The sequence below is a fragment of the Urocitellus parryii genome, chromosome 14 (genome assembly GCF_045843805.1).
Source record: "Urocitellus parryii isolate mUroPar1 chromosome 14, mUroPar1.hap1, whole genome shotgun sequence".
Classification (NCBI taxonomy): domain Eukaryota; kingdom Metazoa; phylum Chordata; class Mammalia; order Rodentia; family Sciuridae; genus Urocitellus; species Urocitellus parryii.
The window spans coordinates 43,601,624-43,626,665 of record NC_135544.1 but is presented as its reverse complement, the minus strand read 5'-3'; the positions used below and the strand labels follow the sequence as shown (position 1 = coordinate 43,626,665).

The following is a 25,042-nucleotide window of genomic DNA, read 5'->3' as shown; positions in this document are numbered from 1 at the left end:
TACATGCCGCCTTTTTAAGTAAGGCATCTTTCCATTGAAGTGTCAAGTCTTGAAACTTTTAATCTAATCCTGCTATTGTCATAATTTTGTCCTCCTGGAAACTGCACGTTATTCAGAGATCAAAAGAAAGCAGCTACAGGCTGCTTGTCACTCTTTTGAAATTAGGTTCCTGTCTAGATAATAATGTGTGTTAAGATTTATTAACTTATGCATTATACAAATTGCTATTGAGTCCATATTATGTGACAATAGTTTTCCAGTAGTTGGGGATTGCAGAGTAGAACATTTTTTAATTCCTCAAGCTTACATATTATTTTGAAGAAAAAGAAAACAATGCAGTAAGATTGTGAAGTAGCAATACAAGCTAGGAAGAAAAACCAAGTAGCATCATGAGGAGGCTAAGGCTGAGTGGCCCTGGTGGTGTTTACGTGGGGTGGGAGGAAGGTGCCTGGATGGCTACTGAGCAACAACTGAATAAAGTAAAGGGAGTGAGTCATGCAGATACTTGGGTGCAATATCCTAGGACCTGTAAACAGCAAATATGAAGCCAGTTCCTCTGAGGAAATACATTCATCAGAAACTCCCATTACACCTGCAAGAATACTCAGGTTTCAGCAGACAATCAAAATTACAAGAGGAATTTGGACTAATTCTTCTTAGCAATCTGGTGTAAAAGTAGAAAAAATAAGAGAGTATATCACTCATTTTGCATTTAGTTTAACTATCATAGTAGCTATGTAGAAAATGTATAAATACTAAGGATGATATTACACTGCCCTCTTTTGAGGTAAGGATACAGGAAAACAAAGATGTTATGACTTAGTTTGTATTTTTAATCTTTATAACTGGAAAGTAAACTTAAATAGATAAAAAAGTATGTGATACTGCCGGGAAGAAAATAATATACACTATTAACACATCACAGGTTAATTTACAAATATAATTGTGAATTTTCAGATGAATTGTATTAGGTTGTCTCTTGGATTGAATTTGGTTGTTTTCTAATTCCAAATTTGCTGGTTCATAAGTTTTATGAATGCATATGCATTCATGTTCAGCAGAATTGACAAAGCCCTGGGTCTTCTTTTGGCCAATCTTTAGAGCCAGTTTTTCTGAATTGGGCCTTTGATGCTCCCTGTGTTATACTAGGAAACATCACATCAAAGGCTTTCTTTGAAGTGAGGTACACTTTTAGGTTATTTAAGGTTATAAAGTATCGAAAAGGACATTTGTGCCAAATTAATCCCTTGTCCTCTTCTCTCCTGCATGGCAAAGGGTTTGGCACCAGCTTGTGTTTACCTTTCAAAGTCATTCATTACTGTAGGTTTACTTATAAAACTAGATTATCAGGTATAAGTTTTAATCAATATTTTCCAAGAAACTATAGAAAAAGTAATTTCCATTATTCTAATGTCATAGAAAGCAAGGTCTGTAATATTTTAAGATAGCATAGCAAAAAAAGCTTATTATTTTAATGGAAATTACATTAATAATTTAAATATCAAAGGTCCATCTCAAATGAAATACTACACACAGTAAACAATGAGTATTGGCTTTTAAGCACACTTCAATGCCAATTGAATAAATAGATATTTTGGCTTTTTTTTTTTTTTTGCATATTTGCCCCTACTTTTTCAGTATTGATAATTACAGATAAAACCCCCAAATGCTTTGTATATGATGTCCAATAACTTAGAGATTGGTATTACAAGAAAGAGATGATTATCTTCATTTTATTATTATACTTACCATTAAAATGATATCATTCTATTCATGGAGTATGAATAAAAAAATGATTTTTAGAAATCTAAAAAATCAATAGAATTCATTTCTTAATGAAAAAAAAAACAACAAATTTTTCTCCAAACTGTTCTTCAGGTATATCATCACATATCTATATTAAGGCTGAAGTTAGTTGATCAGAGTAGGTAAGATATTCTGACTTCCCCAAATGCAGCAAACTCCATTGTCATGATCAACTTCAACCTATAATCTTTCATTCAGTTAGATGGGAGTTAGAGTCTACAGACAAATAAGTACAAATCGGTGCAGAGCTTTGGTAGGAGTATATATATGTGCATGAATGAGCTGTTATTTTAGAATTTCAGATGGTATAAACAAATTAGATCATAAAAACCTCTTAAGGAAATCTGGAAAGTTGTATTCTTATTGACTCACAACTCAGAGATAAATAAGTGCTTATATAAATTTTAATTTGCAGAAATTAAAAAAAATTATTTTTTGGGGAAAAGTTTTCTTCAGTACTGTGGATTGAACCCAAGGGTACTAAGTGACATGCCCAGCCATTTTTAGTTTTCATTTTGAGAGAGGGTCTTGATAAATTTCTTAGAATCTTGCTAAGTTGCTCAGTCTGGCCTCAGCCTCCTGAATTGCTGGGATTACATGTCTGCACCACTGTGCCCAACTCAAAAGTCTTTTATATGAAGAATAATTACAATGCTTTAAAAATCAAATAGCATAATTTAAATGAACTCTGACATTTAAATTACAAATGAATTGTTTTAATATTGCTCAAGGAAATAACAATGATTTTACACTTATTAGATTTTTGAATGTTACCACATATGCTGTTATTGTATTTGGATATATTTTTCCTAAATTAATAAGTATATTTATCATATTAGCAAGCATTACATTAGAAATTTACAATTCTAAGAAATTTAAATTTGTTTCTTATCCAATTAAATCACTCAGATGAATTTTATTTCAAGAGTACTTATGTTTTTAATAAACTAAAAATAATTTCTAAGATCTTAAAAATGATTTCTAAGATCTATTGGTACTTAAAACCTTTACCTAATTTAGATTAATTTAATCACTGGGCATTACTTAGCTGATATCTAATATAATAGCTAGGTCAATTCTTAAAAATATAAAAGAGTAACACATGCATTTAAAGTCACATACTACTTTGCCTCTTATTTTTATGGCTTGTCTGAGAAGTTTATATACTTAAGTTTGTTAATAAGCATGTTCATTTTTGCCACATTAAAAAGATATATGATAAAGAAGCATATGGCTATAAAAGAGTATGAAATATATATTCATAAACTTGGTTAATCTATTGCAAAATGTTGATGCATAACAGTTTATAATTATCCACCTCATAGTTTTCTCTACAAAATAGTTATTGTAATTAACAATTATATACATGTATATGACTCATCTAGGCAAATAACTTAACATGAAAATATTTTATTAAAAATACAATTTTGTCCTAAAATATCTAAGTCCTCTAAAATATGTGAGATAACACCTAAGTAAATTTAAACATTATGAGATTTAGCAAAATCAATATTTGTCTTGGTCCATAATAGATAATATTTAAAATGGTTTATTCATAATATTTTAAAAGTAATGATGCAGAACTAAAATTTGATTTTTCTTCTGTTGCAATGACACAATTTTCTTGGAATTTTGGTCTGCTATTAATAAGGGATCACAAAGTTAATTTTATTTTGCTTTCTGTTTTATGCAACTGAAAGGCAAAACATTTTTCATTGGAATATTTCCCTGCAATTTATGTTGACTTCATCAAATCCTTAATTTTTTAAAACATGATAATGTGCAAATTCTTCTCATTGCCATATCAAAAAATAAAGTGAAGACCCAATTCTGGGAGTTCATACAAGAGATACAAGTATTAGTGATTAAAAAAAAAGATTGACAACAAATGATACCAAGGACTTCAGGAAAATGCAATCAACTGGAATGGAAAAATGGTAATACTACTATCAATTAGGGTAAAATATGTGCTGGAAAACAGTAGGTAGGATAAAGTATAAGAAAATAGAATAATAATCCAATTCATTAATATGAAATAATAAATCTAGTGTACTATAAAATAGAGTAGCTAACATGTGAAGCCAAATCTATTAAAAATGCTGAAGGGACTTGTTCGTGCAGAAATACAAAGGAAACTGTCAATATGCTTTTTTCAGAATTCAACAGGTAAGAAGATACATCTTCAGATGTGTTTTGTTTTTATTAACTGTAAGCTTTTCAAATAATATTCTATGTTCAAATTCACTACCAATAAAGAATCTGTAAATTAAATTTAAAAGAAAATATTATACTATATTCAAATAAATGCAAAAGATAAAAATAATGATAATACTTTTTGCTACTGGGATGCAGGCAAATACTAACTCCATACCTTACTGGCCAAAATTGGAAATGCCTTAAGATTTTCACTTAAAAGTTTGGTAACATCTACTATCAATTGTAATTTAAAATGCATTTGCACTTTGACCCATTACTTCCACTCATGGAAATAAGAGCATGCAAATTACAGCATTAATTTTCACAGAGAAAATAAAGGAAGCAATACATAATCATTCCTAAGGAACTCATTGATTGATTTAATTATACTAAAGTACAGGATGTAGTACATTGGTAGCTTTTTGCTTCATCCATTCCTTAATTTTTATTTGGCAAATGAATTTTATTCTTATTTAGCAAATAAAATTTACTATTAATTCATTCATTTTTATTTAGCAAGTAAATTTTATTCCATTTAGTAAATAAAATTTATTCTTAATTTTTATTTAGTAAATATTATGTGAAACACTATTCCAGGCTCTATGAATACAATGATGAACAAACATCTCTGACTTCATTGAATTTCCAGTAGTGTAGTGGAGCAGGGGAGGGTTGATTTGCAAATTAAATATAATGGATTGAGTGAAGGATTCACCCAAGGATTTCTCAGTTAGCCACTGACTAAGTAGTATAAATAATCCAATAGCCCTTTTTCCCCCTTTCCATAGGAGTTTCTTATAATGAATCCAACATCTTAAGAGAGTTTCCTGTCATTTCTTCGAAGAAAAAGCCAGAAAAGAAAATATTTATGAATGCATACATTTAACCAGGCACCTTGCCGAGGGATCTTCAAATTATGCTTTGATCCATCTCCAAATCTAGGAGGGAAATTAGTTCAAACTCAAGCTCAAAGGAGAAATTTGATAGCATGCCATGTTCATGTATGACTCTTGGGGACACAGGTATGGATTTTATTTGATTTTTGTAAATCAGCATGTAAGGTTCTGGAAGAAATCTTCCCATACCACATATATATTTTTTTCAGAATGAAATAAAGCCACATATATTTAGTTATTATTTTTATGAAATAAATGCAGGCTGAAATGCATTGACAGCTGCCAAAAAATTCAATTGATAAATTCAAGACAGAACTAAGAAACTCTCCTACAGGATCAGGATAGTAGTATAATTTCTTCCTGAAATTCACAAGAGGAAATGTATGCATAGTCATTACATATCGGAAGACAGATATTATATCTAAAGGTAATAGCTAAATTGCACTGCTATATTAAATTATTATAGAACACAAATAAGATTTATAACTATAACAGTTTAGGATTATAGAAAATCCCTAAATGTTAAGAAAGCAAACAAATAAGACAGTTTAGGAAACAGAGTTTATAAATGATTGTGCTGTTTTATTGTATGATTTTGCTAATCTGCATTTTGAGGGTTTCAAGTGAGAGTGCACAATCATGTCACTCACCCTAAGCAATGGAGTCACGCCCCCAGCATTTCTTTGTCAGTTAAGAAATAAGGGCTCACAATTGATGCCCTATCTCCTTTTCTTGACTTTTAGATAAATTATTTCAATTTGAAAGATTCAGACCATGCTTTGATAGGCTTTTTATGTAGATTACATACAACACAAGTATTTATACAAACAATAATAAAATAAAATGAAAAGTTCATAAAATTATTCATAACAAGTGTCCTACTTCAATTTGCCATTTTTATTTCCAAGGAATTGGAGGAATTATACAGATGATAAGATTCCGTTCAGAGTCATATGCTTTTATTTTTTTATAAATATTTTTTCAGTTGTCAATGGACCTTTATTTTATCTATTTACATGCAGTGCTGAGAACTGAACCCAGGGCCTCACACATGCTAGGCTGAGCCCCAACCTGAGCCCATCCATGCTTTTATTTTGCTTCAGTGTGTTGCTTATTTGATTTGCAGATATTCAGTCTTTTCTTTTCTACTAATCCATTTTGTACAGAGACAAATTAAGATGCCAGCAAAGCACTCTTGTAAAGACTATTTGAGGGAGTTCAACTGTGTTCTTTAAATGTCTACTCCAATATTCTTACTTCTATTGCCCATGTTGTACTTTCTGCAACTTTGATAAAATACTGAAACACATGTCTATTCATAATTTTTAACTGGATCCTAAATGCTTTCTGAGGAGACATTCTCATTTCCATCAATCAAAGTTGATCCAAATGCTTAACTTTCTTGCAAAATACTGAGGAAAAACTTGGAAGTAACAGCAATGTTCTGATTTTTATTCAATATTTAGTAAAGGATAGATATTAAAATGTATGGGTTTGTTCTAAGGGATTCATTGGATATAAATCTTCATCTTAAGATGATAGCATTTATCAAATTTAGAAATCTTACTGCTTCTCTCAGGCCTCAGTAATGCTTTTGTCTTCTTGTTTTGGCTTCCACTTTCATGAAGAGCCTTGAACCAATCCCGCAATCTGTTGGCCACTTCCCTGAATTCCAGGTCACTGCATGCTGAAAACAAAGGGAAACATCACAAATCTTTATTAAGAATTCAGTAGGATGTCAATGCTATTTCTCCAATTGTTCCGATAGCCAGTGGAAGGTAACAGTAAAAGAAAAAAACTAACCCAGGGACTAATTGTGATTCCGTTATTTTCAATGATGAAACCTCAATACATGCTTCAAGCATAAGATGTAATTTAGCAATAATATCTTATTTGATAGAAGAGTATTTTTATTTTTTACACATTTTTATTGGTGCATATTTATTGTATACATAGATGGTTCCTTCAGATTAAATACTTGGTTTCAAGATTCCTATTGTGAACATCACAAAAAATTGTCTTGATATTTATATAATTAATATGTTATGGAAAAGTGGTGGGGCATCTGAGATAATGAAGGTTTGAAAATCCAAAATGAACATTATACATTTATAATTGGTCATTCCTATAATAATATGTTACAAATTAGAATTCCTTGCTAGGATATTCAATATATGTTAAAATTCATTAACTAATACTGTTTCTATTTAGTTTAAGATAACATGTTTTTAAACAGAAAAATAAGACCATGCTATTTGGCATTAGAAAAAAAGACTGTAAAATATTTAAGAAAATAAAACTAAATTTTTGTCATTAAAAAGTGAAGATTAGCAAACTTTGACCTTTGGAACTGAAGATAGTTTTGTCTATTTAAAAAATCATTATTTATCAAAAATTATTTAAAATAATACATGATAAGGTACACCAAAACCTAATGTGCACGTGATTAATGCTAAAATGTGGTAGATGAATTCAAGAATTTGGTAGTAAAATGCTTTGAAAATATATTTTTAAAAACATATTTACCTCACTTAGAGGACAACAGGCATTACAGATCTATGCCTTCTGCATGTTGCAATAAATAAGTGATTTCCTCAACTGCTAAGTATTCTGTACAAATACAGTTCTTGCTCATTTTGTTGGAAATAATTCATGCAATAGTGTTTTAAAATGTTACATTATATATAAATTGCCTTCTGATATGATATATGGTATATATAGATATACTATAATACAATGTATGGAATCTAACACAATCAAGACAAATTCTTAGCACTTGAGGGCAACAAGATCCCAGATTTGAAAGACCTGGTACAGCTGGTGACCCAGATTAGCAAATCATAAATTTCGGAATTACTAGAATCAAAGAAGAAGGTCATACATATTTTTATGGGGGAATGTAACAATTTTTCTTTTCATATACCAAGAATAAGGAATCAGAATGCCATAATCATGCAGGCACCATGATCATGGAAAAAAAATATTTCCTATATCTAAGCCAGAAAATTCAAGTAAACAAAAGAGATCTGAAAACCAAATCTGAAAAATGAACCACACATTTTACCTTTTTTCCAGAAAATAATTGGGAAATAAGATATACCAAAGACTAAGGCAAGAAAGTGGATGACTGAGAAAAGTTGATAAAATGGAGAATTGAGGGGTGAAGAGCATTTCTGGAAGATGGGAAGGGGGATTCCAGGCCAAATGTTGTGTGCTAAGTGCAGAGGCAGGTGATAGGAGGTCTGAAACTGCCTGTTCTGGGACAGAGCAATTTACAAAGTACATAGCTCTCTCTTCACCTCATTGAATCTTTCTTTTGCTGAGAAGAAGCTTTTTGAGTCCATCACATTCATTAATTCATGATTTTATTTGTTGTGCTTTTGGAGTCTTGTTAAGGAAGTCAGGACCTCATCTTATACAATGAAGATTTGGGCCTACTTTTTTCTCTGTTAGGCACAGGGTCTCTGGACTAATTCCTAGGTCCTTGATTCATCTTGAGTTGAGTTTTGTGCATGATGAGAGATACGGGTTTATTTTCATTTTTGATGCATATGGATTTCTAGTTCTCCCAGCACCAGTTGTTGAAGAGGCTATCTTTTCTCCAATGTATGTTTTTGGCACCTTTATCTAATATGAGATAACTGTTTGGGGAGAGAAAATTTTTACCACATGCACATGAGATAGAGCAATAATCTCCAGGATATATAAAAAACACAAAAATCTTAATACCAAAAAACCAAACAACCCAATAAGTAAATGGACTAATGGGCTGAACAGACACTTCTCAGAAGAAGATATACATTTAATCAACATACATAAAAAATGTTCAACATCTCTAGTAATTAGAGAAATACAAATCAAAAGTAGATGACTGAGACAAGTTATAACTGCCAGTCAGAATGGCAGTTATCAAGAATACGAACAATAATAAATGTTGGCAAGGATGTGGGAGAAACGGCACAGTCACTGCTGGTGGGACTGCAAATCAGTGCAACTATTCTGGAAAGCAGTATGAGATTCCTCAGAACATTTAGAACAGGACCACCATTTAATCCAGTTATCCCACTCCTCTGTCTATACCCAAAGGACTTACAATCAGCATAATATAGTAATGCAGCCACATCAATGTTTATAGCAGCTCAGTTCACAATAGCTAAACTATGGAACCAACCTAGATGCCCTTCAATAGATGAATGAATAAAGAAATTGTGGTATATACACATAAGGGAATATTACTCAGCATTAAAAGAGAATAAAATTATGGCATTTGCAGGTAAATGGATAGAGTTAGAGAATATAATGCTAGTTGAAGTCAGATAATCCCCCAAAACCAAAGGCCAAATGTTCTCTCTGATAAGTGGATGCTGATCCATCATGGGGGGAGGCATGGGGAAAATGGAGGAAATTTGATGGGGCAAAGGGGAGGGAGGAGTCGGGTGGGGGCATGAGGGTAGGAAAGATGGTGAAATGAGATGGACATCATTACCTTAGGTACATGTATGACTGCAAATATGGTGTGATGCTACATTTTGTATAACCCTAGAAATGTAAAGTTGTGCTTCAATTGTGTACAATGAATCAAAATGCATTCCGCTTTCATATATACCTAATTAAAATAAATTTAAAAATGCATAGATCTTTTCAAACAGATGAAACAACAAACCTAGTGAAAGGCGAAGAAAATATGAATTTTATTGATGAGTAACAGTGATAAGGTCATAAAAGTTATGCTCCTAATACGAATATCTACACCCTTCTGCTCAGGAAGATCTTAGGAAACAAAATCCTGCTCAAATTAGAGGGAATCTACATATTTATTCACTTTTAATATATGCATCACATATCTCTGGAAGAATATATATGAAGATGGTAAAACTATCTCCACTTCAGGGATCTGGGTTAGAGGGAGAAAACTGTTTAAGGGAGTCCTACTTTGGCTACTCATCACTTTTTTCACTTTGATTTGTGTGCTATATACCTGTTTTGACATTAAAAATAAACAGAACTTAAAAACTTTTTAAAAAGTTAGAAATGCATATAAACCTCCATTAAAAATCTCTTTTCTTTAAAGTTTATCCTGAAAGTATACAGCATGTATTCAAGCATATTCACTGAAATTGTTCAATATCATTTGTTCCGCTATACCAAGCAAAAAGCAAAGTTTCACCCAACAAGGTATCCGCTAAAGGCTCAAAGTTATTTTGTAGAACAGATTAATATGACATATCTCATTGTGTTCTAAAATCTGAGTATAGTGATAATACTTACTATGTATGTATAGTTGAACAATTCTGAAATCTCATGATTTTTAAAATCAGACAATCAGACAATGAAAGATCACATTGACAAACAAATCCAGGAAGTAAAAGATCAATTTCACAGGGAGATAGAGGTAATAAAAAACAAACAAATTGAAATTCTAGAAATGCAGGAAACAATAAACCAACTTAAAAACTCAATTGAGAATACTACCAGCAGAGTAGATCACTTAGAAGAGAGAACATCAGACAATGAAGACAAAGTATTTCAACTGGAAAAGAACATAGACAGCTCAGCAAGTCTGCTAAGAAACCATGAGCAGAACATCCAAGAATTATGGGACAATATCAAAAGACCAAATTTAAGAGTCATTGGGATACAGGAAGGCACAGAGCTCCATTCCAAAGGAATAAACAGTCTATTCAGTGAAATAATACGAGAAAACTTCCCAGAATTGAAGATTGAGACAGAATCCCAAATCCTAGAAGCCTACAGGACGCCGAATGTGCAAAATCATAAGAGATCCACACCTAGACACATTATAATGAAGATGTCCAACATACAGAATAAGGAGAGAATTTTAAAAGCTGCAAGAGAAAGAAAGCAGATTACATTTAGGGGTAAACCAATCAGGATAACAGCTGATCTCTCAACACAGACTCTGAAATCTAGAAGATCCTGGAATAACATATTTCAAACACTGAAAGACAATGGGCTCCAACCAAGAATCGTGTATCCGGCGAAATTAAGCTTCAGGTTAGAAGATGAAATTAAAACCTTCCACAATAAACAAAAGTTAAAAGAATTCGCAGCTAGAAAACCATCTCTTCAAAAAATCCTTGGCAAAACATTACAGGAAGAGGAAATGGAAAACAACATTGAAAACCAACAATGGGAGGTAGGACAGTAAAGGGGGGAAAGTAGTCAAAGAGGATAACAAATCAGGTTTAGTAACATCAATAAACAAATATGGATAGAAGAACAAACCATATCTCAATAATAACCCTAAATGTTAATGGCTTAAACTCACCAATTAAGAGACACAGGCTAGTAGAATGGATCAAAAAACAAGACCCAACAATATGCTGTCTACAGGAGACGCATTTGATAGGAAAAGATATACATAGACTGAAGGTGAAAGGTTGGGAAAAATCATATCACTCATATGGACCGCGGAAACAAGCAGGAGTGTCCATACTCATATCTAATAAAATAGATTTCAAGCCAAAGCTAATCAAAAGGGATATAGAAGGACACTTCATACTGCTCAAGGGAACCATACACCAACAAGACATAACAATCATAAATATATATGCCCCAAATAATGGTGCAGCTGTATTCATCAAGCAAACTCTTCTCAAGTTCAAGAGTCTAATAGACCAACATACAATAATCATGGGAGACTTCAACACACCTCTCTCACCACTGGACAGATCTTCCAAACAAAAGTTAAATAAGGAAACTATAGAACTCAATAACACAATTAACAACCTAGACTTAATTGACATATATAGGCTATACCACCCAACATCAAGTAGCTACACTTTTTTCTCAGCAGCACATGGAACCTTCTCAAAAATAGACCATATACTATGTCACAGGGCAACTCTTAGACAATACAAAGGGGCAGAGATAATACCATGCATCTTATCTGATCATAATGGAATGAAACTGAAAATCAATGATAAAAGAAGAAAGGAAAAAGCAAGCATCACCTGGAGAATGAACAATAGGTTGCTGAGTGATCAATGTGTTTTAGAAGACATCAAGGAGGAAATTAAAAAATTCCTAGAGTTAAATGAAAACACAGACACAACATATCGGAATCTATGGGACACATTGAAAGCAGTTCTAAGAGGAAACTTCATTGCTTGGAGTTCATTCCTCAAAAAAAGAAAAAACCAACAAATAAATGATCTCATACTTCATCTCAAAATCCTAGAAAAAGAAGAGCAAAACAACAGCAAAAGAAGTAGAAGGCAAGAAATAATTAAAATCAGAGCTGAAATTAATGAAATTGAAAGAAAAGAAACAATTGAAAAAATTGACAAAACTAAAAGCTGGTTCTTTGAAAAAATAAATAAAATTGACAGACCCTTAGCCATGCTAACGAAGAGAAGAAGAGAGAGAACCCAAATTACTAGCATACGGGATGAAAAAGGCAATATCACAACAGACACTTCAGAAATACAGAAGATAATCAGAAATTACTTTGAATCCTTATACTCCAATAAAATAGAAGATAGTGAAGGCATAGATAAATTCCTTGAGTCCTATGATCTGCCCAGATTGAGCCAGGAGGATATAGACAACCTAAACAGACCAATAACAATAGAGGAAATAGAAGAAACCATCAAAAGACTACCAACTAAGAAAAGCCCAGGACCGGATGGGTATACAGCAGAGTTTTACAAAACCTTTAAAGAGGAACTAACACCAATACTTTTCAAGCTATTTCAGGAAATAGAAAAAGAGGGAGAACTTCCAAATTCATTCTACGAGGCCAACACCACCCTGATTCCGAAACCAGACAAAGACACATCAAAGAAGGAAAACTACAGACCAATATCTCTAATGAACCTTGACGCAAAAATCCTCAATAAAATTCTGGCGAATCGGATTCAAATACATATCAAAAAAATTATACATCATGATCAAGTAGGATTCATCCCTGGGATGCAAGGCTGGTTTAATATACGGAAATCAATAAATGTTATTCACCACATCAATAGACTTAAAAATAAGAACCATATGATCATCTCAATAGATGCAGAAAAAGCATTCGACAAAGTACAGCATCCCTTTATGTTCAAAACGCTAGAAAAATTAGGGATAACAGGATCATACCTCAACATTGTAAAAGCAATCTATGATAAGCCACAGGCCAGCATCATTCTGAATGGAGAAAAATTGAAGGCATTCCCTCTAAGATCTGGTACAAGACAGGGATGCCCTCTCTCACCACTTCTGTTCAACATAGTCCTCGAAACACTGGCCAGAGCAATTAGACAGTCAAAAGAAATTAAAGGCATAAAAATAGAAAAAGAAGAACTTAAATTATCACTATTTGCAGATGATATGATTCTATACCTAGCAGACCCAAAAGGGTCTACAAAGAAGCTATTAGAGCTAATAAATGAATTCAGCAAAGTGGCAGGATATAAGATCAACACGCATAAATCAAAGGCATTCCTGTATATCAGCGACAAATCCTCTGAAAAGGAAATGAGGACAACTACTCCGTTCACAATATCCCCCCAAAAAATAAAATACTTGGGAATCAACCTAACAAAAGAGGTGAAAGATTTATACAATGAAAATTACAGAACCCTAAAGAAAGACATAGAAGAAGACCTTAGAAGATGGAAAAACATACCCTGCTCATGGATAGGCAGAACTAACATCATCAAAATGGCGATATTACCAAAAGTTCTCTATAAGTTCAATGCAATGCCAATCAAAATCCCAACAGCATATCTTGTAGAAATAGATAAAAGAATCATGAAATTCATATGGAATAATAAAAGACCCAGAATAGCAAAAACAATACTAAGCAGGAAGTGTGAATCAGGCGGTATAGCGATACCAGACTTCAAACTATACTACAGAGCAATAGTAACAAAAACAGCATGGTACTGGTACCAAAACAGGCGGGTGGACCAATGGTACAGAATAGAGGACACAGTAACCAATCCACAAAACTACAACTATCTTATTTTTGATAAAGGGGCTAAAAGCATGCAATGGAGGAAGGATAGCATCTTCAACAAATGGTGCTGGGAAAACTGGAAATCCATTTGCACCAAAATGAATCTGAATCCCTATCTCTCGCCGTGCACAAAAGTTAACTCAAAATGGATCAAGGAGCTTGATATTAAATCAGAGACACGGCATCTGATAGAAGAAAAAGTTGGTTATGATCTACACGCTGTGGGATCGGGCTCCAAATTCCTCAATAGGACACCCATAGCGCTAGAGTTAACAAATAGAATCAACAAATGGGACTTACTCAAACTAAAAAGTTTTTTCTCAGCAAAAGAAACAATAAGAGAGATAAATAGGGAGCCTACATCCTGGGAACAAATCTTTACTCCACACACTTCAGATAGAGCCCTAATAACCAGAATATACAAAGAACTCAAAAAATTAGACAATAAGATAACAAATAACCCAATCAATAAATGGGCCAAGGACCTGAACAGACACTTCTCAGGGGAGGACATACAATCAATCAACAAGTACATGAAAAAATGCTCACCATCGCTAGCAGTCAGAGAAATGCAAATCAAAACTACCCTAAGATACCATCTCACTCCAGTAAGACTGGCAGCCATTAGGAAGTCAAACAACAATAAGTGCTGGAGAGGATGCGGGGAAAAGGGCACTCTTGTTCATTGCTGGTGGGACTGCAAATTGGTGCAGCCAATTTGGAAAGCAGTATGGAGATTTCTCGGAAAGCTGGGAATGGAACCACCATTTGACCCAGCTATTCCCCTTCTCGGTCTATTCCCTAAAGCCCTAACAAGAGCATGCTACAGGGACACTGCTACATCGATGTTCATAGCAGCTCAATTCACGATAGCAAGACTGTGGAACCAGCCTAGATGCCCTTCAATAGATGAATGGATAAAAAAAAATGTGGCATTTATACACTATGGAGTATTACTCTGCATTAAAAAATGACAAAATTATAGAATTTGGAGGGAAATGGATGGCATTAGAGCAGATTATGCTAAGTGAAGCTAGTCAATCTTTAAAAAACAAATACCAAATGACTCCTTTGATATAAGGGGTGTAAACAAGGACAGGGTAGGGACGAAGAGCTTGAGAAGAATATTTACAGTAAACAGGGATGAGAGGTGGGAGGGAAAGGGAGTGAGAAGGGAAATTGCATGGAAATGGAAGGCGATCCTCAGGGTTATACAAAATGTCATATAAGAGGTAAGGAGGGGTAAGTCAAGAGAATACAAATGGAAGACATGATTTACAGTAGAAGGGGTAGAGAGAGAAAAGGGGAGGGGAGGGGAGGGGAGGGGAGGGGGGATAGTAGACAATAGGACAGACAGCAGAATACATCAGACACTAGAAAGGCAATATGTCAATCAATGGAAGGGTAACTGATGTGATACAGCAATTTGTATACGGGGTAAAAGCGGGAGTTCATAATCCACTTGAATCAAACCGTGTAATATGATGTATTAAGAACTATGTAATGTTATGAACGACCAATAAAAAAATAAAATAAAATAAAATTAAGTAATGCATAATAAATATAATAGTATTTTAAACAAGTTACCAAATGGGAGATCCTATATCAGGATTGAATATAGAATCAGAGTTTTAGTCTCAATATTACATTGAGCTTAAATATTCCAAAAAAGTTGAAATACTTTTAATTAATAATTTTAGTAATTAGAATGAATAAAACAATAATGATAAAATGCATACTTAGTGTGATAAATACATGTATTAATTAATTTAATCATTATAAAAATATATTGCTTCCATTTTAAAATATTAGGAAACTGAGGTATAGAGAACTGAGTAAGTCATCTGAGGTGTGTCAGATAAAGTGGCAAAACCAAGTTTTGAATCTATAAATTAGACTTCAGAATCCAAAGTCTTAATCCTGACCACAAATCACCTCAGAAATCTCAAAGGAAATGAACAAAGCAGCAAGTGCCAATTTAGAACAACAAAAAAAAAGTCAAGCATCGCCTCCCTGAAAGCTTATAAACTCCATTTCATAAACGATGATTGCAAGGCTGTGAGCTGGTCACCAATGCAGGGAGGTTTGATGTTAGCAAAGCATTTTCAAAAGACAATGTAAGACCTATAGGATGTAATTGTATCTATCTGAATTCAAAGAAATCCCAAGTCTTCAGGTCCAATGTTTGATGCCAATTAAAAACAGATCAGGGATCTCAGTGAGCAGTGAACTTCTGTACATGCCACCACACAGTCCACAGTAGGGGACAAGCCCCCACCCCATGGGAACCAGTCAGAGGTCCCCTACAAGTTTCTGACATCTGTAGTGAGTTCCTAGAGTTCTTTTCCAGAAGAAATCAGTTGATATTATTTTCTTCCTATTTTCCAAAAGGTCTCTCACACAGATTCATTTTTCCAGAAATAATATCTTGCATTTATATAGCATGAAATACTTCTTAATGAGGTTTCAAAAATTTGATGTTAATAAAAAGCCTGGAAGGTTAGGGAGAGGATTATTATCTTTATTTTTAATGCTGTGGAAGCGAGGACACCGAAGTTAAAGGACTGCTCTCAATTTTATAGCCAGTAGTGAACTGAAGCAGTGCTTAGTACTCATTAATTAAATTTGTAGTTAGGAAGGAATAAAAGAAATAACAAATCATGCTAAAATAAAAATAAATATGATTTTAAATTAAAATTGAATAGTATTAAAAGTTGCTTTTCAACCCAGGGTTGTGCAGTTGTAGCCAATTATTAATAAAAGCATGATGTCATATAAAGCAGAAAATGGGTAGAAAAAAGGAGAACTCATACATTTTTTAAAAATTATATAACTGTTTATTTTTATGTCCACACACATTTGATGACACAAAATGTAGAGTAGAGAAGTAAGGATAAAACAAACAAACAAACAAAATCTCTATAATATAGAATAAAAACAAGGAAGCAAATACAGAAAATCTATCAAAGAAAGGAAAAGAGCCCTGGAGGATTGCTTAAGAAGTCTAACATCTGACACGGAAATGTTCCTCTTTTTGTTTTGTTTTTGTGGCACCAAGGATTGGACAATATGGGGCAACCTTCCACTGAGCTATACCTCTAACCCTGTTTATTTTTTTGCTTTACAACAGGGTCTCATGAAGATGCCTAGGCTGGCTTTGAACTTAGGATCTTCCTGCCTCAGCCTTCTGAGTTACTAGAATTAAAGACATATGCGACCCCACCTGACTGAGGAAAACACACACACACACACACACACACACACACACACACACACATACACACACACACACAGAATATCTTTCAAAATTTAGAACATTAAATATAGAAAGATCACAAAAGTTTTTAGGAAAAAATTAAATAAGGAACAAGCCAAAGATCATCCATAAAAGATAAAAATATCAGCTCTGTATCCCACTAATCATAAGCTATGATGGGTTAGAGAAGGAAACAAACCAAACCTTCAAAATTCTAAGGGAGATAATTTTAACCTTGCATTTCAAATCTATTCAATTATCAATCAAATAGGCCAGAATAAAGATATTTTTATATGTGCACCAAATCAGAGATTTTACATTCCATATTACCATGAGAATGGGCTATAACAAAATGATAGAGGAAATTTAAACAAATACAGACATGAAATTCATAAAATAGTGACCCGCTTAAGAAGTAACTGAGAGGTAAAGAATTCAACCTAGCTGTGTAATGTATAAGGACAAAGTAAGCTGATAGGTAGCTCAGGGACAAATCTGGTGGGCACTAGGGAGAGTGACTTGGCACAATAATGTCTGGTGGACAGCTTGTAAAAATTTGTACTCACAAAGGCAGTGGAGATATGAAATGTAGAATGTAGTTAAAATGGAAACTAGATTATTTATTTTTCCCCTTGTTTGTTTGTTTGTTTATTGGTGCTGGGGATTGAACCCAGGGCCTTGTGCATGCAAGGCAAGCACTCTACCAACTGATCCTAACACTCCATATAATGAGGCAAAAAGTATATTCATACAGATGTACGTTTAGTGTAAATTTCACTATTCTGTAAGCAATATTTCCATCATCATGAAATTGTAAAATTGTTGATATGCAACTTGATGCACCATATAAAGAATACCAATGAGACTCAATGGTTATGAAATATAAGTGCTATTAATTTTGTGAATAAGTGTCCAATTCTGGCTGCAAGAGGTAGAACAGTGAAAGTGAGAACGTGAAGAGTGAAAAGTGGCAATGCACAGGACCTCACTTTTCAAAAAAGAGAAGGCTTGAGGTACTACCATCTAAAGAACTGGAAATGTGGTTAGGGGTTTTTGTTATTTTACAAAACATTTTTGTTTGTTTGTTTGACTAATACATTTTCACTGTTTATAGATGTCATCGGTAGGGATTAAGAATAGTCATATGACTAATACTGGAAAGAGAGAGGAAAATGGAATATATTTTTTCCTTCCTCAAACCAGAAAATCTAAAGTAATATTTGAGGTTGATAGTCATTTTAAACATAAGAGTTTAGTCACTTGAAGAATAGTAACAATCACAATCTGGTGAAGATACAGCCCAAACCTATGTTCTAATATTCCCATTCAATGACACTAAGATATTTTCCCCAACTTCTGTGTCTATGCATAGATAATTTCCTCAACTCAGTCTCAGTGTCTGTGGACTTCATCCATCTCATCATTTAGTCTCTGATGTAAAATATCACTTAAGTATATTACTCTAGAAGTTAGTACCAAAATTAAAGCAAGTCATTAAAAAAAATGAGCTAGTCAGGTACTTAAAACCTGCATCATTTGAAAATGATTAGCTCTATGACCCAGGAGAGCAGGGGTGGGCATGAGCAGAAGGAGGGCAGTAGGTTGGTGGCTGTCCTAACCATTGATCATTTTCAACCTCAAAATTAGCAGTAGAAATCATCTGTCCTCTTCCTCCTCATGACTCTCTTTTGTGGAAAGCACTGGGTGATAAATACATGCAACTTATGTGGATGAGATTGAAAACAGGACAATTAAGATTTGTTGATTATATTCATTAAGTAAAAAATTGGGGTATTAACTTGTATTACATAACACATCATGCTTAGAGAGTTTACATACTTTATCCAAATCACAGGTATGTGGTGGCAAATCTGGTGCTTCTAATTCAGAAAAATTTCTCTTATGTTCAATTATCATCTTTTCCATATCAATAACCAGTGTAATATACCAGTGATAAACCAAATATACCATTTATTCACAGCTCAGATTTTTAACATTCATTACTCAGAGAGGATCAAATTTGAGAGTTGGAGAGATTTCAGGAACAATTTAGTGTCTTCTGTAAACCCAGGGCATCTGTTTTGAAGAACCCAAAATTCAACATTCATTAATACAATATTTTATGCAGAAACTTTTGACAATATTTTTTTATGAATTTGAAATAATTTTTGCTGACAATTAACTCATTTTAAAGTTGGCAATGATTTAATTACAATTACTGAATAAAACAGGGATTCTTGCTAAGTTAGAAACTTTACACATTTTCTTAATTTTAATTAAACTTCATTAAAAATGTAAAAATTAACAAATGTGATGCATTTAATAACTATTTAATCATTTATTATTGGTGATTATTCATTTTTCTTTATATTTTGGAGTCAATACTATATTTTTAAGTCTGAAGTGTTTAGTTTTGACACTTTAATAGATATCAATGACTCTACATGTCACAAAAGAAAAAGAAGAAAGAAAGAAGCTGTTTTTTTTTTAGATTGGCTAACTTCACTTAGCATTTTTCTCTGATATAAGGAGACTGATTGATAGTAATTAGGGGGTACTTGGGAGGAACAGACAAACTCTAGATAGAGAAGAGGGGTAGGAGGGGAAGGGAGAGGGCAGGGGGTTAGCAATGATTATGGAATATGATGGACATCATTATCCAAAGTACAGGTATGAAGACACAAATTGGTGTGATTATACTTTATATACAACCAGATATTTGAAAAATTGTGCTCTTTATGTGTAATATGAATTGTAATGCATACCACTATCATTTATTTAAAAAATTAGTAAAAAAGAAATTGTTAAAATGATCCTGATTGATTCATAATGTGTTTACTGAATGCTATGTCCCCTCAAAATTTATATGTTGCAAACTAATCTGCAATGTTTTGATATTTGGGAGTATGAGGTTGGGGATAGAGCCTTCATGGTTAGGGTTAGTATCCTTTTACAGAGGCCAGCGAGATCCCCCATGCCTTCCATCATATCACACACAGGTAGTCAATGGCCATCTGTGATCCAGGAAGCAGGCCTTTAGAAGATACTGAATCTATTGGTGCTGCCTTGATCTTGGACTTCTTACTCTCCAGAAGTGTGAAGAAGAAATTTCAGTTGTTTATGAGCCACCCAATCTGTGGTATTCTGTTATAGTAACCCAAGTGAATTGAGACATACTATCACAGACATAGAGATTATTATTATTATTAAGAATACCCATTTATTAAAAAACGAATACTGATTTATGACAATATGAGTCATTAAAATGATTATATATTCTAAGAAAACTCAGATGTAATAAAGAGTTCTAGACAGTTGGATGTTCTGAGAAGATTCAAATTAGGGACAGAGATCACATTGTAAGTGGGCATTATCTTTGAGAAAATTTTGTTTTCTTACAACTGAATCCTATCTCTATTGGACTTGATTCATGGTTTTAAAAATAATTTATCAGATCATTCATTCTTGTGAAATATTAGAAAATAATTACATTATGTAATGAGCGATGAAAGGAAGTAGTATATAGTAATTTGAACACATTTGTGTTAGTTCACAAAATACCAGTCATTTTTGGTCAACAAATTTCCCTTTCTCTGATTTTCTATGGTCTATGAGGTGAAGAAATGACATATCACCACTATCACTCTTGATGAACCTGTGACGTTCCCTTCTTCCATCATTTTAAAATATATATTCTGATGGTCTCTGTAATGGGATCAGGTTGGTATGTGAGTGTAGTACAGTTAAAATCTCTCAGAATACAATTATCCTAAAGATAAAGAATTTAAGTTTGTCTTGATATGAGTATTTTCTTGCAAAAACAAAATCATTATATAATAAAAGATCCAAGGTATTTCTCTCTAAATATCAACTCATATTCTCCCATTACATATGGCTACATTGTCCCAAAGACACAAAAAAAAAAAAGGTAAGGGAAAGTACTCCAAAATAGTACAATGTTTATTTCAGGTTGAAGAAAAACAGAGAAAAAATAATCACTTGTTGGATATAGTCTTAATTCTTTGACTCTACATAATCATATATTATTGAATCATCCTATATTGTATAGCTACCTCTACAACACAAAAGTGATAAATGAATGTTTATGAATTGATGTCATAGATTTATATATTTGCTTATTTCAGTTAACAGAATATCTGTCACACCCTCAGACTGTTTCCTGTTATTTTCTTTGAAAACCCTTAAAAATGGAACTATTGGATCATAGAGTATGAACATTTAAATGTAACATGCTCTGTAATGTGCAAACTTTTAATTCCAGAAAACACTCATGAAATATTAAAATGCACATTATTTTCTTTTGCATGCTATAATTCAGTCATTGAGAAATGAAGTAGTATAGGTATGTAAATGTTTAAATGAAATCAATGAATTTAAACAATGTTCTTTGGAATTAAAACAACATAATTGACATGAATTACATATTTATCTAGGACAATCTAACAAAAATGAATATAGAATGTGTCTTCCACAGAATAACTGGCTCCAGACAATGCATAAAACTAGAAAAAGTTAAAGATCCCAGAAATTTCCCTGGAATATATTCATGAAGCTGCAAAACAAAGAGTTGCTAACATTCTGTCAAGTTGTGAACTGTGTTCCTAGCATGGAGTGCAGTCAGAAAACTTTTTCCAAAGCAAAATTTCAAAATGTACCTATCACTAACTTAAGGTAGACAATAGAAACACATAAATTTTAAAATAAAATAACATTTCCTAGCTAAAAATAAATAATGCTGGACCTTTTGCAGATATGTTAGATAAAAAATTCTTTTGTAAAAATCAGTAGATAAAGATTTAAGGAGAAAATTCATAAGCAAAGGTTTAAGATGTTGGGTAAATGACAAGTATAGTATGACTCACACTTATAAACCAATACATCTTTGGCTTGATCAAAATAAACTTTTAGTCCATTTGTTACAAGAACATCATAGACTAAGTGACTTATAAACAACAGAAATAGTTTTTTAAATAGTTCTAGAGGCTGAGAAGAGTATTATAAGACTCCAGCAGATTTCAACAGATTTGGTGACTGGGGAGGGCTCTCTCTTTGCTGTGTCCTCACCTGGAAGAAGGATTGAGGAGCAACTGAGCCTCCTTTGTAAAGGTACTAATCCAATTCAGGAGGTCTTCTCCCTCATTATCACTATCTCTTCAATTTCCCCAAAACCCCACTTTCTAATACATATTTTGGCTGTTAGGAGTTCAACCTATGAATTTGGGGGATGCAAATATTCAGACCATTGCACTCTTCTAGGTGCTTTTCCTGGTAAATAAAGAGGGACTTTATTTATACAATTTTCATTTTTATTTAAAAGCCCCATATATAGATGCATATGCACACACGCGAAGCACACACACACACACACATATATATACATACTTAATATTTGTATGTGCACAAATTTGCAAACATTTGTCTGATTACAGAGTATAACACAAATACCCATGTCCCATACTAGAATAGTGTTGAGAATTTTTAAATGATGTTTTTCTTAAAAAGCTCAGTATAAAATTTCCTCCTGATATTGTCAAGACAGAAGGATGGATTTTGAGTAGATCCTGTTGTAATTAAGTAGCCATGTGTCTGCTGCACAAACATACAGAATCAGGTAAGTTACTTTGTAAGTCCTGTAGGACAAAGAAAAAACACACAGGCAACACATACACACACACAGGCACACACAGACATACACATCTTTGAGAGTAATTCATTACCAAGGATTATTTTGGTCTGAGTGTGCTGTAAGTTAAAGTCACAGAAATATTTTTAAATGATAAATTATGAACGTAAAGGTGTGAGTCTTCAACATTGCTATAAATCATACAGTTTTATTAGAACATGAGCTACAATTTCTATAGCCATTAAAAAAATATTGATGTCACAAGTGTATTTGAAACTTTGTGACTCATAAATAACTGTTTTTTTGACGTCCAGCCTAAGGAAGGAGGTGATCTGTACTGAAGGCATTTTGCTCAGGCATTACAGAAGACATGTTGAATAGATGAGTCTCTAAGCAAGCAACTGGGCAATAGAATACATGATTCATTATATTCTGACATTCAGTGGCATTTGGGTTATAAAAAAGGTCTTTCTGAAAAGCAAGAGCAACTAGGGACCAGATCAAGTGACAAAGTAGCATTACAGACAAACACCTAAAAGATGACAAACTTTGTTGGAATATTTAATGTCCTGCAAAACACAAGTCCATTTCTGTCAAAAGAATAAGAATGAATATTAGATTGTGCCAATCCTTTTGAAACTAAATCATTTGAATCAAACTATTTGAAACTTCAAATATCTGCTGATCTTTTTTACTAACAGATCATGACACGAAAGCTCAAAATTATCTATAACATTTAATAATTATATAACCAAAAATGCTATTTAAATTCCATGCCTGCAGTTATTACTAATCTGTATTTCTAGAGAGATCATGGAGATATAGTCATCGAATTAAACCAAATTTATAGAATTGTCTCTATCTTTTTATTAAATGGAGATCACTATCAAGTTGATGAGAGAAATAATCCTCCATTCATTTTAATATCTTCTCCATGCTTTCCAGCAAACCAAAGAACCATGGAGTAGTCAGTAAAATTAGAAGGTAGGGGAGTACACTAGCATCTATTTTGGGATAGAGGTGCTGTAAGATTCCTTCATTGGTGAAAGGTAAATGCAGCATTGTATTGTGACTTATTTATTTATTTATTTTTTGCAGTTGGGGATGCCATGTGATGTAAAGACAATCTTGTTAGATTTCCAGAGCTGTCATAACAAAGTACCAAAGACTGCTGAGCATAACAATAATAATTTATTTCCATATACTTTTAGATGTCTAAGATCAAGGTGTTGGCAGATTTGCTTTCTTCTATGGCCTTTCTCCTTGGCTTGCAAATGGACACCTTTTTATCCCTGGTCCCCTCCTCTCTCTGTTGTTTGCTGGTTGCCATGAGTTGAGCAGCTTAGTTCCACCATGCGTTTCCATCATGATGTTCTACCTCACTTTAAGCCCAAAGCAGTGAGGGAAGCCAACCTTGAAATGAAGTCTCTGAAACTGTGAGCATAAATAAGTCTTTCCTCCCTTAAGTCAGTTTTCTCAGATATTTTGTCTTAGTGACAAAAAGCTAACAGTCTGTTTTGTCTGTATCTCAACTTCTTCTCATAAGTATACCAGTCAGATTGGAATAGACTCTGTTATTGGGCCTCATATTAACTTAATTATCTCTTCAATGGTCCTGTGTCCAAAATCAGTAACATGCTGAGGAACTGGAAATTGGACTTTATCTACCATAAAAACATTAGGGGGACATAATTCAGACCACACTAATAGACATGGTTTGAGCTTATGACACATTGTCAGGGTGTCACAGAATGCAATTTAAACTACCTAACAATTATATTGTAGGTTGACTATAGGTAGTGATTGTATACTATACTCAAAATGCTAGAAGAAAGAATTTTAAGTATTTTCCTCATAATGAAGTGATAAATGTTTGAGAGGTACATATGTTTAACCTGATTATACAATATGTATATATACTGAAATATTATTTGGTAACCCCTTAATATGTACAATTCTATATCTATTAAAATAAATTTAATTTAAAAAGAAAGATAAAATTATTCTCAGAGTCAGCCTTCTAGATCTGTAAGTTCTATATTCATGGCTTCGATCAACAGGGAATGAGAAATGTAGTACAGTGTCTCAAAACCATTTTGTGGTCAATGTCATCATTGTATATGTATATACAACAGTGGTTCCATAATATTATGTTGCCTAGTGATATGTTAACTATTTTACTTAGAGAAAGTACACTCTATTATAGCCACACAATGACAAATTCTACTATTGATGCATATTTCAGAATGTATCTTCATCATTTAGACACATATGAC

General features: G+C 33.1%; 1 protein-coding gene across 5 annotated transcripts in view; it reads right to left on the bottom strand.

The window, feature by feature from the left end:
• The window catches only part of Spock3 (SPARC (osteonectin), cwcv and kazal like domains proteoglycan 3), a 412,435-nt gene that overhangs the window by 12,412 nt on the left and 374,981 nt on the right, over positions 1 to 25,042 (bottom strand). For 4 of the 5 annotated variants that reach the window (XM_077792628.1, XM_077792629.1, XM_077792627.1 and 1 more), the window contains one exon: positions 6,466 to 6,585. The exons of the other annotated variant lie outside the window; for it this stretch is intronic. In XM_077792628.1, coding sequence (XP_077648754.1) covers positions 6,466 to 6,585 — 120 coding nt within the window. The remainder of the gene's footprint in view (positions 1 to 6,465; positions 6,586 to 25,042) is intronic. 5 annotated transcript variants of the gene reach the window in all.